Source organism: Dendrobium catenatum, unplaced genomic scaffold (genome assembly GCF_001605985.2).
Source record: "Dendrobium catenatum unplaced genomic scaffold, ASM160598v2 fragScaff_scaffold_1608, whole genome shotgun sequence".
NCBI classification, from domain to species: Eukaryota; Viridiplantae; Streptophyta; class Magnoliopsida; order Asparagales; family Orchidaceae; genus Dendrobium; species Dendrobium catenatum.
In genome coordinates, this window is record NW_021320070.1 from 3,776,410 (window position 1) to 3,791,089 (window position 14,680).

Here is a 14,680-nt window from a genome sequence, read left to right on the forward strand (position 1 = left end):
GATTATCCGTGTATACCAAATACAACACGGATAAAAGTAATGCAAAAAAGATTTGTGCAAACTGAGTTTAATGCATCCTGAAACTTTTAGCAAGAGCAAAAAAAGGAGGATTCATAAAGCTATGCCCAAATAATTGGGATAAGAATAATGATGATGATCAAATATTCAGAATTGCACTGACCCAATAACAATTTGGAACCGAAACTGAACCAATTTGTACTGAATTTAATCCAAACATGCACACATGCACTACAAACATTCAAACGTATGCATATATTTAAATGCATGAAATGATCATCATGCATGTATAATTACAATGGAGGCGTATTCATTTTTCAAGTGGTTCTGTCTGAATTTTGTTAAACTGAACAGAAAATGAAAATTTTCACTCAAAAAACAAAGAAATGTAACAGAAAATAGCCCGTCCAAACCGAAAAATTCACATGGCTTAGATTCGTAATATGCCAACAAAGTTACACAAAACTTAGTTGCTTTGATTGCCTTTGATCATACTCATTCTTGCGTTATTTTGCTTGATCACAATAAAATTGTCTTGTATGTCAGGTTCTAACTACGTGCTTGCATCAATTAGCTTTGAGATTCACAAAAAATATTATAAAAATACAACAAATTCCATGGATTATTCAAGTTAAAAGTTTCCCCAAAGTTTTAAACCTCGGCATCATTTCCACCAGTAGGTTTAAGTTTTGCTTCAAAATTTAAAAGAGATTATATGAAGTTGCAATATTTTGTACTGTTATAAGTTATAAGGAAAGGTAGCCTTGTTGTGTTAAAATCTTCAGGCATCTCCATCTTCTCTCCTGGAACCATATTTGTGGACTCATGGCAGGGTCTGGGCCCTATTCGCTTGTTTGAAAGTAATAATAATGAAGCTAAACAAAACCCCTAAGTCTCAGTGGTACGAGGGTACCCATCTTAGGTGCAAGCTATTTTTTCATCAATTGGAGAATCACTTTCTTAGTTCTCATAAAATCACATTATTTGTTCTATAATTCTCTACATTATCAATCACTCATAATTTCCATATATCTGTTAAAAATGATATGCAGGGGATGTCTCAACTTCTAGGCTTGTACCATAAAAAGCAAGAAACAAATATAACTGTTAAGTGGAGTGCTAGAATCACCGAACATACCTTGAGCAAGGAAACATCAGTGGCTAATTGAGACAATAATCCAGCAACAAAAGCATCCCCAGCCCCAGTGGTATCAACTGGTTCAACCTTCAACCCATGCACTCTACCATTAAAATCCTACAGGGTTAAATTCATTAAGCACGGTGATTTTAAACAAGAGAAGAATATTTTATATTTATTTGACGTAGATTTAAAAATCAACTAGAAGAAGTTGCAAAGAGATTGTAACACATCAAAAACTTTGCTGATTCTATAGCAGGATACTATTTTGGCACTCACAAGGAACAGTTCAGAATATGCAGCTTGAAAATTTTACAATGTGGTGATTTCCACCGAATCATCATGAATTTCATATAACATTGTGATTTGTGAAGGCATGTTAAACTAATCATCAGGCAGGGCGCCAGAGAAATATTGAGGCAAACGCAAGTGGTTTAAATGCTACCCATACCGTGAAAATCTTTCAATATTTAAAGTTTGCATAACTTGTATAACATTCCCACAACCTGAAAGGCAAAAGCACGAGGACTTCATAAAATAAGGAAAAATACCTTTGCAAATTCCATTCTAGATGAGCGTAGATTGGCCATTGTACAATGCATGAAGAGACTAAGAAGTAAGAAACGGTCTATCACTATTTACTTTCAAGCATTCATTTGCATGCATAGATGCTCATCAACTATAATTACCTACGTACCAACATGTATATGAAAGATAAAAAATCAATTCAAAAAATCCTAAATAGCATTGCTCATGAATGGCATGTATTTTAGTATGCATACGTCACTTACAACAACAACAACATCAAGCCTTTGTCCCACTACGTGGGGTCGGCTACATGAATCCTTTTTTGTCATTGTGTCCGGTTAAAAGTCAAAGTCTCATTTAAATCTAATAAAGAAAGATCATTTCTAATATTTTCTAACCAAATCTTTTTAGGTCTACCTCTACCTTTCTTAACATAAGTCAAATCTACTACCTCAACTTTCCTAACCAGATCATCGGAAGGCCTCCGTTTAATGTGAACAAACCATCTAAGGCGACTCTTTATAATCTTATCTTCCACTGGAGCTACTCCAACCTTTTCACGTATATGCTCATTTCGTATCCTATCTCTAAGGGTCAAGCCACTCATCTACCTAAGCATCCTCATCTCTGCAATACTTAACTTAGTATTATGCTTCTCTTTTGATGGCCAACATTCGGCACCATAAAGCATTGCATGTCTCACCACCATCTTATAAAATTTTTCCTTAAGTTTAAGGGGGACTTTTCTATCGCACAATAAGCCTGATACATTCCTCCACTTCAACCATCCAACTTGAATTATGCTGATAATATCCCCATCAATTTCACCATCACTCTAAACAATAGATACAAGGTATCTAAAACGTGTACTCTTATTAATGACTTGATCGCCCAAAGTCACAATCCCAGTATGCATGCGTCACTTATGACAATTAAATTTAATAAACATTTTATCAACACACACTTACATATTTCTCCCTTTCTGATCTTTAAAGCCTTGACCGATCATTATTTGATAGGTTGCCCCTATATTCTTTAGTCCAAAGGTATGACCTTATAACAATACAGGCCTTCTGTGGTGATGATAGAGGTTTTCTCATAATCGCCAAAATGCATTCTTATTTGGTGATAGCCTGAGAATGCATCCAAGAAGCTCATCACTAAATACCCTACTGATAATTGACTGAGGCATCAATCCTGAGCACTGGGTAGTCATCCTTGGGTCATCCTTGGGGCATGCCAAATTCAAGCTAGTGAAGTCCACACACATCCTCTACTTTCTTGCCTTATATACCATAAGCACATTAGAGATCCAGTCTTAGTACTAAACCTCTCTAATGAAGTCAACCTCTATCAACTTCTGAACCTCTTGGTTGATGAGCTCAGCGAGCAATGTTTAAAATTATGTAATCGAGTATTGAGACATTTTTTTGTTCGTGAGGCGAGGCGTAAGCCTCAAAATCTAAAGATTGCGTAAACATAAAATGATAAATTTTTTATATACTGAGTAAAAAATATAAAACATAAAAAGACACAAGATATGAAGTGAAATCAAAATATCTCAATAATAAGACAATATGAAATATAGTTCAACTCAAATTCTATCTTTCCCAAATCACAATATTCTTTTCATTAACTTATAATTCCAGAAATAAATAGCAATGACATATCACATAAAAACTCATAAGTCATCAGCACTGTCATCACTAAGGGGGTCTTCATTTGAATCATCATTATGATGAACTGCTCTCTCCCCTTCCTCCTCTCCTATAGAGTCCAATGTCTCCCAATCAAAGCATGCACTCATGAAGAAAACTTATAGAAAGCATGCACTCATGAAGAAGCAAACTAACACTAACAACTATTACTAAAGATGATGAATACAACAATATGCTCGACAATCGGGGTTCCAAGGGGCAGCGCCCTTGCGGGGGTAATTTTGAAGTTCTGCTTATTTTTATACTTCGTAAGTCGTTTGTAAAGAAAGATACCGAGCATGTACATAGTGGTACCGAGTATTTAACTAGCGGTACCGAGCATGTACTGAGCGGTACCGTGCGTGTACCGAGTGGTACCCAACATTGTTGTACAGAGTGGTACCGAGGGTTTTTTTTTTTATTTTAAGAGGCGGAGGCCTCTAAAACATGAGGCGAGGTGCGCCTCAGTGAATTTGAGGCGTACACCTCAATGCAAGCTCTTATTGCGTAGGATTTGAGGCTTAAAAGTTTAAAATTGCACTGAGGCGTGCCTCTTTTGCACAATTTTAAACCATGACTGTAATCAATGAGGGGATCTTTATTTGAGTCTTTATTATAACAAATTGAGCTCTCCCTTCCCTCATCATGTGGAGTTCAATATTTCTCAATCTTTTTCATCTTCATTTATTTCAATCATATTTTTCTTTCATAAATATTTTTCATCAATGTAAGGATGAAAATAATACTCCAAAATTTTTAGAGGAATAGGTGATGGTGGTGGTGTGCGGCTTTCAAGTGGTTCTCGACGGTGGCTATGATGGTGGTGGCTATGACCAAGGTGGTGGGTGCACTGCGTATATATAGGAGAGATTATTAGGTGCGGACATCGGACTTAGAGATGCATCCGGATTACTGGATGCACTGCGTACGCTCTGCTTATACTCTGCATATGTTCTGCTTACACTGCGTATTTGTAAACACAACAAATATGCAACAAATCTTCATAACTAAATTTTTACTGCTTATTTACAAATACGCATTATATACACAGTAAATAAGCAGAGTGTATGCAGAGCTTAAGCAAAAGATACTCAGTATCCGGATGCATCTCTACGTCCGATGTACGCACCAAATAATTGCTCATATATACAGGCATTTCATGTTTTGATTACATATTTCATATTAATAATTTATTAAAACATGTCATGCCCCTGACATGTCGTGGGCTACTTTTTGCAACTGTCATGTCCATACGTCTATGTCATGATTATCAGTGTCCACACATTATATATCATCGAAATAAGCATCTTCACATATCTCAAAGGAATAAAATACACCTTGGAATAATATCTGCAACCATTTGGACCTTCAGTGACAAGAAGCAGTTTGAGATTTGGATGGAAAAGTTTATGAACGACTGCATCATCATATGGATTTTCTCCTCTAGTCAAGAAAGATATTTCCTCCTCGTTTATCTGTCTCATGAATTTAAACAGAGTCAGTAACGTGTTTTTATAATTTAGACTGCTCCACAATTAGAAGAAAAAATATGCCAAGAAATTTCATTCCGACTGCAGATCAGTAAAGTGTACCTTTATGATATCAGCGGCATCCCATATGCTAAGAATTCCCTCTCTAGCACTCTCTGCAGAAGGCCATAATGGAAGTCTCAGGTTAGGGTCATAGGAAAGAAGCACTCCAGCGTCCTTAGCAGCTTTAGCTGCTGCAACATGAGCAGATTTGCATGGTTCTGTGATAAGACTTATAGATCCATAGTGGAAGATTTTTGCCTAAATATGATAGAAATATTATGAATGTACAAACTATCAAATCATGAATATTGAAGATGGCACTACTTTTGGAAGTATGAACGTGATTATAATTGCATTATTTTCCAGCACACCTTCCTAATAATATCAAAGTCCAGCTCTCCTTCTTCCAGAAGCATATCAGCGCTTGGATTGCGATAAAACATGAATTCTCGCTCTCCATCATTTCTCAATGTGACAAAAGCCAAGGCCGTTCTAGCACCAGAATCAAAGCGCATTCCCTGACTGTTCACGTTGTTTTTCTTCAAAATATCAGCTAGCATATATCCAAACTCATCTTCACCAACCTGTGGATGTTAATGAACAACTCAGAGATGCAGATAAATACGACATGATACAAAACAACAATAGAAAGGAAGAATTACCACTTAGACTCATTGGTTTTATCTTATAGGGTACATTTTCTCAGGATCCAGTTTACAAGCTCCAGTAGGCTATTTAAATGCTCTTCACTTGAAGGAAAAGACCTGAATTCAGGCCGTAAAGAGCTTTATGATCCCATGTAAATATTATGAGAACATAGGCTCAAGAAATGGCACCGCTAAAAGAAATGATAATGCCAATATAAAATATTTCTTAAATTTTGAGGTTTTAAAGGGCTACAAATCATAGTTCGGTTTGAGCAAATTTCATAAACAATGTATTTTGAAGGTTTAACAAGTTTAATATGCCATATATTCATCAAGCAAGGAATTCAAAAGAGCGAAGTAGTAATGAGTTAAAATATTATGTTATGGCAATGGTAAAAGGGAAAAGCAAAAAAAATGGATCATTACAGACCTTTTTACGCCACATGAGCCTTCAAAATTGACAAGTCATTATAAGCCAATTTTGTAAAAATCCAGAATGAAACTGTGAAATCAAAAAATAAGCCCACGATAGAAGTAAAGCGAGAGTTGAGAACCTAATATAGTATTAGTGGCCCTAACATATTACCTCAAGCTTTTGGGTTGTTACTCATACATGGGTTCAACTTGAGCTCCCAAATTCTAACCTCCTACAAAGTGGTATAAAATCCAACCACATGATTGCAGACATAGGCTTTGTTTGGGACAATTTTCTTTCTGCTTCTTAAAGCAACTTTCTTGTACAAAAATTAAAATTTTTGTTCTAAAAAGCGAGTTTAGGAAGCAGAAAGAAATCCGTCCCAAATGAAGCCATAGTGTTCAAAAACTTTCATTCTAAAAAGAGTGATGATCAATATGGAGGACACTCACACAGGGAATTGTTATGCAGTGAAAAAAGTGAAACTAGAGTTTGGTAATATAGTAGCAGTGGCCTTTACTCAATATAAATTTTGAGTTGATGGATGTCCATCAATTAGTGCTTTGGTCTCAACTCAAATCTTATTGGTCCACACTCCAACAAATGTGTCATCAAGAGATGCATTCTATCATAAAAATGTGCGTACCCTTTTGTCTCCTTGGCAATCAGTTGTAGAAACCCATTGTATTGATGAAGCAATTTAAATTGAAGTACAACGACCCAAGAAAGAAAAAAAATCATTTTTTGCATATTTCCCAAGCAAGTGGAGGTTTTTTTGATAGGTATGGAAGTAAATTTCACTGTTACAGGCTCCTCAGAAATGAAACCGACATGAAGTTTCACACTTGGTATAAAATTAATCCAATCTTGGAAGTAGCAGGAGATTTAGGCTTCGTTTGGGACGGCTTTCATGATGCTTCTTAAAAGCAAAAATTAAAATTTTTATACTCAAAAGTTGTTTTAAGAAGCAATAAAAAAGCCGTATCCAACGAAGCCTTAATTAGGTAAATATTGCAAAGAACAAGGCTGTGTCTGAACATAGCAACGCATAAAATAAGCAAGAGGAATCATTCAGGAAATGAGTTGCTTCCTTACCTCATGTAGAAAGCCACACAAGGAAAAAAAATCTATTTTTATAATAAAATAGAATCCATCATTCCTTAAGCAGCAAGTGTTAAACAGTGAGTACTCTCAATCTACCTTCCCAATAAAAGCTGACTGACCACCAAGGCGAGCTATGCCCACAGCAACATTAGCAGGTGCACCTCCAGGTGCCTTCTTGAATGCAGGAGCTTCAGACAATGATAGTCCGTTTGTAGTTGGCACAAAATCAATAAGCATTTCTCCAAAGCAAACAACGAGAGATGAATTATCGATAGGAAGGTCATTACTAGCTGAAAGTGCTTTTATACAATCTGTAGTCAAATAAATAGTATGATCGACAGGTGGTTAGTAGCTATACGATATGTTTAATAATGAAAAGAACGGAATAATAAAAGCAAGCTTATGAATCACAATTAAGACTACAGGAGTATAGACAAAAGGCCTGCTGGATATTAACTCCATTTTCCAACTCAACAAACGACTTCTAGTACTAACAAAGAAAAGAAGTTGAATTCCTTCTTAACTCTTTTTCGAATTATTTTGTCTTCTTCGTAAATAATTTCCTTCTGCAAAACCTACTAGCTACGGAATGCCAGTTTCTAAACCAAATTGCCCATGACATTAAGGGTTCGTTCAGTTGAATTCATTTCAGATCTGCCAATTATTGCTTAGAAAAAAAAAACTGGTAAACTCATTTAAATCTTTAGAGTTGTGAAACAACTATATTTGGGTTCTTTATTTTCAAAATATTTTTCCTGGGTTATCTTTCTCCCTCATTCAAGTTCACCATTTTAAAATTTGTATCTATTCATACCACATAAAAATTTTTGTTCAATACCAAGAATAATCTTTTTACCCCACTTTTTTTATTTTAATTTATTTTGTTTATCTTTTTATTTTTTAAATCAATTGAAATGACATGATTTTTTTAATCATTTAAAAGGACAAAATTTTGTTTGAAATTAATTATGTGGGGATCTTTTGTTATTTAAAATTTTGGCAATCTTCAAACATCTCGAACCCCATGCAAGGGGTATCAAGTAGGCACTCGCCTTTGCTCATCCCGGTCAAATTGAAGATATAATGGATGTTGGGACTTTGTATAATTCATGTTATTCCCAACCGAATCAAAGATACAATGGATGTGAGGTCTTCTTTTGTTCTTATTCTTCTCCCGGCCGGATCAAAAATACGACAAACACGGGTTCTTCTATGCTGAGTCGGATGTTGGTGTGGGAGGCTGGACACGGCTGAGGCAATGTGCGGATTGGAGTTGCGATCGTATCTAGGTTCTTACGTGTGAGGACGAATCACATAGCGGGATGAATAGGGAGTTAGACCTCTACTCCTGTGTGCGGGTGAGTGAACAAGAAAGGGGATTGGGCCTCTATTCATGCATACAGCTGAGGGAGGAAAGAGATAGGGAGTGCAGCCTCCGCATGTGATTTAGTTCGGCGCAGAGAGATCATCTGTGAGGGACGATGGGCTTTGGGTCGAGCATGAGGACAAATCGCGGGAGTGAATCGGGAGGGAGAGAGGGGTCAGGTGCGGCTCCTGCGTGCGGCACAAGAATATTGAGAGAGGGGCGCACCGAATCCTTTCATGCGGCTTCGGCTGGGGTCGAGCGATAGAGAGGTAGACGAGCGAGGAGGGATCATCTCGCGTCTACATGTAGGAGGTTGAGTGAAAAAAGAGAAGGAGAGCGATTTTGGTCCTTTCCTGGGACATTTCCTGCATATGGTGATTATAGAATGAGACAGCAAGCGAGCGAGCTGGGGGGGTGTTCCTACGTGTAGGAAATAGAGAACAAGAGAGTGAGCGAATAGTTCGCGAGAGAGAGGCGTCGGTTCGATTCCTGCCACCCATCATGAAGGAGTTATGAGGAGTTAGTGGGTCAGTGATCAACAGAAATAAAATTGCACAACAATGTGGACAAAATAGGCAATAAGATATCCAATGCAATTAAATATAAAATTTATCTCTGGTCAACTCAAACACAATATGCACTCCAGTTGATCAGCGTACTTAATTGATTTAATGATTGCAAGTAGATTAATGTGTTATTACCTGATCTATAAAATTATACTAATTTTTCTTTACAACAACAACAACAACAACATCAAGCCTTTATCCCACTACGTGGGGTCGGCTACATGAATCCTTTTTCTCCATTGTGTCCTATTAAAAGTCAGATCCTAACAATCATGCTACTATGGAGGAGAGAATTCAAGTTGACGTAGTGAGACATTCAATCATCATAAATTTGTGAGAAACTCGTGTAAGATTTTATATTATTAAAGAAAAATTAGTGTAATTTTATAGAAAAATTAGATATGTCATGTTCGTAGTAGCATCCAACAAAATTAAGCAACACTACAAAAGCAGGAATAATATAGGACTTGTATCGTCAGAAGAAATTATCACATATGAGTTAATACTTGAAATCTCTCTTTCCTATTGCCAAAGATTTTCTCCACAATGTTGCGTAATTGCATATATCGATGCTTATACAACTCCTACTCCACTGAGTACTTATGAGATTTTTTTTTTCCACGTACTCATTTAAATAATACCAAAATCTCGTGAACGGTGTCATTAGTTTGTCGGTATTAACGTAATCCAAATCTACCAAATAATATTTACTAAGTGGCACTTTGAAGTCTCATTTCTCCACTGCTCATCACAACACTCATATATTAACTGCAGACCCCTCTCAACAAGAAGATATGTAGACAAACTGGCAATCAAACAAAATTACTATCATAACATTTTATAAAGCGAAGTCTTTTATATTCCAGTGTCAATTTTGCATTCCTCTATTAATTACTAGTAGAATGTGGGTACCATCTAAGACTCCAATGTTATTTTTAAAATAAATATAAAATTATTATTTGATCATACAAATGGATGACAATCAATTTTTGCATTGTAATTTAATAAATTTTATTGCCCTACAAACAATCGTTCAAAACACCAGCATAAAGTTGCAGTTCAATATTTCAAGTAAATACTAGAAAAACTCACACATTTGCATGTAAGTATGAGCATGTGCAACCCCTTATAGAAAAATAACTAGTTATTTATCTTGGGTGCCTTATCAAATTGCGACTAACCAATAACATCTTCACCTGTTGGAATGATTCTACGAGTAGCCTAAAATAATTATATGACCACAATGGATGACCTGAAAGTATATCAGCTATATATTGCTACCCAATGCATAGCTTGTTGAACATGGGTCTTCATACTCTCAGCTACTCACCAGACAAACTATTTTCCTCAATAACTGATAGAATCGTGTCACTTATTTCTATCTCTAATGCATTTGACAGCTTAGACAAATTGAGTGATAAGAAATCCTCGAAGATCAACTATATATCTTATAACGGTATTGAACATCAACATATAAAAAATAAGTATAGCAATGAAATATTTTCATTACATATATAATATTTAATAAACCATTATATTGTTTAAATTTATTTGTTATTTTTGTCTTAATTTATTTGGATATAAATAGTACTTCATTAATCTTGTAGCAATAATGAAGAGAATATTAAAGGAAAAGTCTCTAAACAAGACAACTCAAGTGTTAACTTGTGTCTTGACAAAAACAATTCAGTCAGGGACGAAACCAGCCTTAATTTTCATGGGGGGTAAACTTATAAGTAATTGTCGAGGGTGCAAGGGGGCAGCGCCCCCTGGCGGGGGAAAACCCTTATAATAAAGACTAAAATACCTAAAGAACTATATAATAAAGATTTTTTTATATATATATATATTTTTTTTTGGGGGGGGGGGGCAATTCCCCCCTGACCCAAGGGGGTTCCGGGGGGGGGGGCCAATTCCCCCCTGACCCAAGGGGGTTCCGCCCCAAAATTCAATCAACACTGGCCAACCAAAGTGCACAAATAAAACACCAAAATATCATTAGCATCATAATTTTGTTTTAGACGAGCTACTTAAGAAGCAATTCCTATGTGAGAACATCAAAAACAACTTACTAAAAAAGGAAACATTGTCTGAAGTCGAAAACGAATTATACTAAAGTCGTAATCATAACAAGGCATAAGAATATGAAATCTAATATTTGTATAATATATCAACTATTAAATCATAATGTTTGGATATGAGACGAAAATCTGTATTTACCCATAACAATTGATGAAGGTTAGGATGAGATAATATTGATAGAATTTAAACAAAAATATTTTCATAATTTGTACAAAAATATTTTAATAATTTGTTGATTACTTGGCTTCTGTTAATCCTTAATTCTAATTTTTCTCTATTTATTTTAGGATAACCCAGAGTTGGCAAGATTCCGTAAGAATACATTTCATCATTTATGATGTCTTCGAAAAAAATTGTGGGGACAACATCACATTAGAAAAAGTAGCATAGTCCACTCAAAACGTTAGTCATAGGCAAGATCTAAAATAGAAAGAGGTTGAACCAATTGGTGATAATTTTTTGTACGTGAATAAGGTGAGTTATGTGGAAAAAATGTATCATATGAAATTTAGGCTTATGTAGTTGTGGATGAGGAGATTGGAAGACAACCAAGTGCAGCACCTATGAGTCGAAGCAAAAGATTGAAGACGAAGATAGGAATACCAGACTCAGTAAGAAAATGTATATAAAGAAACACTAAACAATTTGTTAATTCATTATAATGAGAATATAAAAACAATTATCAAAAAAATTGATGAAATGTGCACATTCACTATACATGAATATTTGGCTAAACTAAGCAGCTTAGACATATATCAACAAAAGCAATAATTGTTGTATACGAGGCTCTACTAAAAAATAATTGTAATAAGATCACATTAATGACATGAGATGAACCACTCTTATGCACTTGGATTGAGTATGTGCTTAATCGCCACCCACAATTTTATTCTTTAATATCATGATTATTATGACTTCGATTTGTATATAACATCTTTACCCACGTTATTCTCATTCTTATTTAAGCTCTATTCTATGGTAATATGTCTAATTATCTTCAATGAATCATTTCTGATAAAATTTGTAACATAGTCGATGTACACGTTGAACTTAATAATATAATAAGAAATATGATTTCATCAATTATCAAGAAAAATAGTTTATTAGATGAGGAGCCAAGAATATAATGGTTCATATTTATCAGGCTACGCACTAAATAACAATACATAGCCAATATACTTCAGGCAATCCACTGCAGTCATATAATTTTTTTAAGCCACCTGCATAGGCATTCAAATAGCTGAATATGTTATTAGTTAATCGGGGTTTAATAAGAACACCAAGTACATATTAGCCAATGAACAGCAGACTATTTTTTCTTAAAGGTGTTGCACGTCCACATACTTAGAAGTAATTGTATGATTTTTCTTACATTCACGCAAAATGATTTTTCTCACATTCACGCAAAATACTGAATTGTTATTTTAATTTAGTGCTATAAGCAATTGTTCCATTATAAGGTATACCAGAAATATGTTAGCACATGAACAACTAGCTATTTTTCTCAAAGGAGTTACATATATACATACTTATAAGCAATTGTGTGTGTTTTTCCAATATTCATTCAAAATAATGAGTCGTTCCTTTAATTTACTGTTATGATAAATTGTTTCTTTAGTAGAAGAATTGATTAATTTACTTACTACAGAATCACAGTCATCCATTTATAAAAGTAAATCCATAATTTTACTATTACTTTTTAAAATATCATCAGAGTCATAGACAATACTCACATACCCATACTCATCAGCAGAAGAATGCAAAATCGAAACTGAAATAAAAAATGCTTCACTTCACATAATATTATGAAAGCAAACTCATTTGACACCAGTTTGTCTACGTGGCTTATGGTTACAAAGGGTAATTGATATAAGAGGGTTGTAATGGGCAGTTGAGAAATAAAACTTTAGAATGCTACTTGATAAATATTATTTGGTAGTTTCTATGTATGCTAACATCAACAAACTAATAGCACTATTCACAAAATTTCGCTATCATTTAATTGAGTACCATAGAGAAACATCTCGTAAATACTAAGTTGTACAATCATCAGCATGTGCAGTCAAGCAATATAATGAAGAGAACATTTAGCATTTGAAAAGGTAAATTTTAAGAATTAATTCATAAGCAAGAATTTTCTTTGACATACAGATTAATATTGTTTATGTTTATACAATGTCGTATAATTTTATTAGACGCTATCATAAATATGACATACATTTCAACATATCTCAAACTGAAATGTAGCATGATAGCAAATTCGGTAAATTACAAGTCTATGATGAAAATCCTAACATGCACGTAACTATTAGCAAGAGAATTCAAGGTGATGCAAAGCAGCATTCAATCGACAACAATTTCTGGGAAGCACATGTAAGATTTTATATTATTAAGTGAAAATAAATTTCATTTTGATAGATTATTTAATTACGCATTAATCCACACGTAATTTCTGAAGCAACAACGAAAATCAACTTGAGAGCAAGCTATGGTTGAACTGTCAAGAGATTAAAAAAAAATTATATTTAATTGCATTCTTATAATATGTTGTCATCGCTGCTATGCGGCTTTATTTTGATTTCCGAACAAAATTTATTTTTAATAATTATTTTTATTTCATTGTAATTTCTTAAATACAAATCATACTCCAAATAACCATCTCAAATATTGCATTACATTGTCAAACAATTTTCATAGGATTTAACAGATATGTAGTCAGACAATTTTCAGGATTTAACACACTCAGGATTTATTAAATCCGGATTTACTTGATTTACTAGAGTTATATCCAAACAGCCCTAAATGCAAGTCATGAAATTCTATACAATCTGCCTATTTCTCAAGAAAAAATGTAAACTAAGAAAGAAGGAAGCTCCAAACCTCGGGATCTTCTATCCAGGAAAGAAGAACATGAGGAGATAGCAGAAAGGGAGATGGCCGCTCGGATGCATCGCCTCCTACCACAAGCCAAGGGAAAGGAGGAAAATTTTCTGGACTGAAGCTGAGGATTTGAAGCAGGGCCTCTAATGCAAGGTGCAGCGGCGTGGAGAGCCATGAAGCAATCCTAGCTCTCTTCTTTGGTAGATTCTCAGTTCCCTCTGACTTTAGAAAAAAGAACACAAAAGCAGCTAAGTGGGGCTCAGCTGAGATCTAGACAGAGCAAAGAGAAGAACGGAAAATGTCAAGCAATCACAAGCATAAGGAAGAGAGCGAGGGTGTCGATGAACGCTGGAAGTACGATGCGGGAATTGTTGTCCACAACCGGTGGTGAACTGAGGACTGAAGAGAGAGAGAGAGAGAGAGGTTTGGAGTGGTATGACTGTGCGTTAATGGTCGGATATTAGAAATATTCCGTAATAAAAAAATCATAAACTAACAAAATAATATTTGATTTAATAACTAATACTGTTCCTATTGCACTCGGCAAATATGTGAAATTCACGGCAAATTATTGCCCGGCGCGCCGAGATATGTTCGGATATTAATAAAATATTATTTTAAATTAAGCGCGTCAAAAGCGTAGATAAAGCGGAGTCAAAGCGCGGTCAAAAGCGTAGTCAAAAGCGCAGGTAAAGCACGGTCAAAGT

General features: G+C 35.0%; 1 protein-coding gene across 2 annotated transcripts in view; it reads right to left on the reverse strand.

Moving 5' to 3' along the window:
- Positions 1 to 14,384, reverse strand: part of LOC110105696 (probable fructokinase-6, chloroplastic) — a 29,589-nt gene extending 15,205 nt beyond the window's left edge. Inside the window, exons 1-6 of one of the 2 annotated variants that reach the window (XR_003703083.1) lie at positions 13,974 to 14,384; positions 7,176 to 7,390; positions 5,285 to 5,497; positions 4,974 to 5,171; positions 4,719 to 4,856; positions 1,157 to 1,259 (exon numbers count right to left, since the gene is read on the reverse strand). Coding sequence is in view for 1 of the 2 variants with exons in the window: in XM_028700872.1 (XP_028556705.1) it covers positions 1,157 to 1,273; positions 4,719 to 4,856; positions 4,974 to 5,171; positions 5,285 to 5,497; positions 7,176 to 7,390; positions 13,974 to 14,148 (1,056 nt within the window). In the remaining variant the exon portion in view is untranslated. Of the gene's footprint in view, positions 1 to 1,156; positions 1,274 to 4,718; positions 4,857 to 4,973; positions 5,172 to 5,284; positions 5,498 to 7,175; positions 7,391 to 13,973 lie in introns of both variants that reach the window. The other variant, XM_028700872.1, reaches the window with a different exon arrangement.
- Between the last annotated feature and the right edge of the window lie 296 nt (positions 14,385 to 14,680).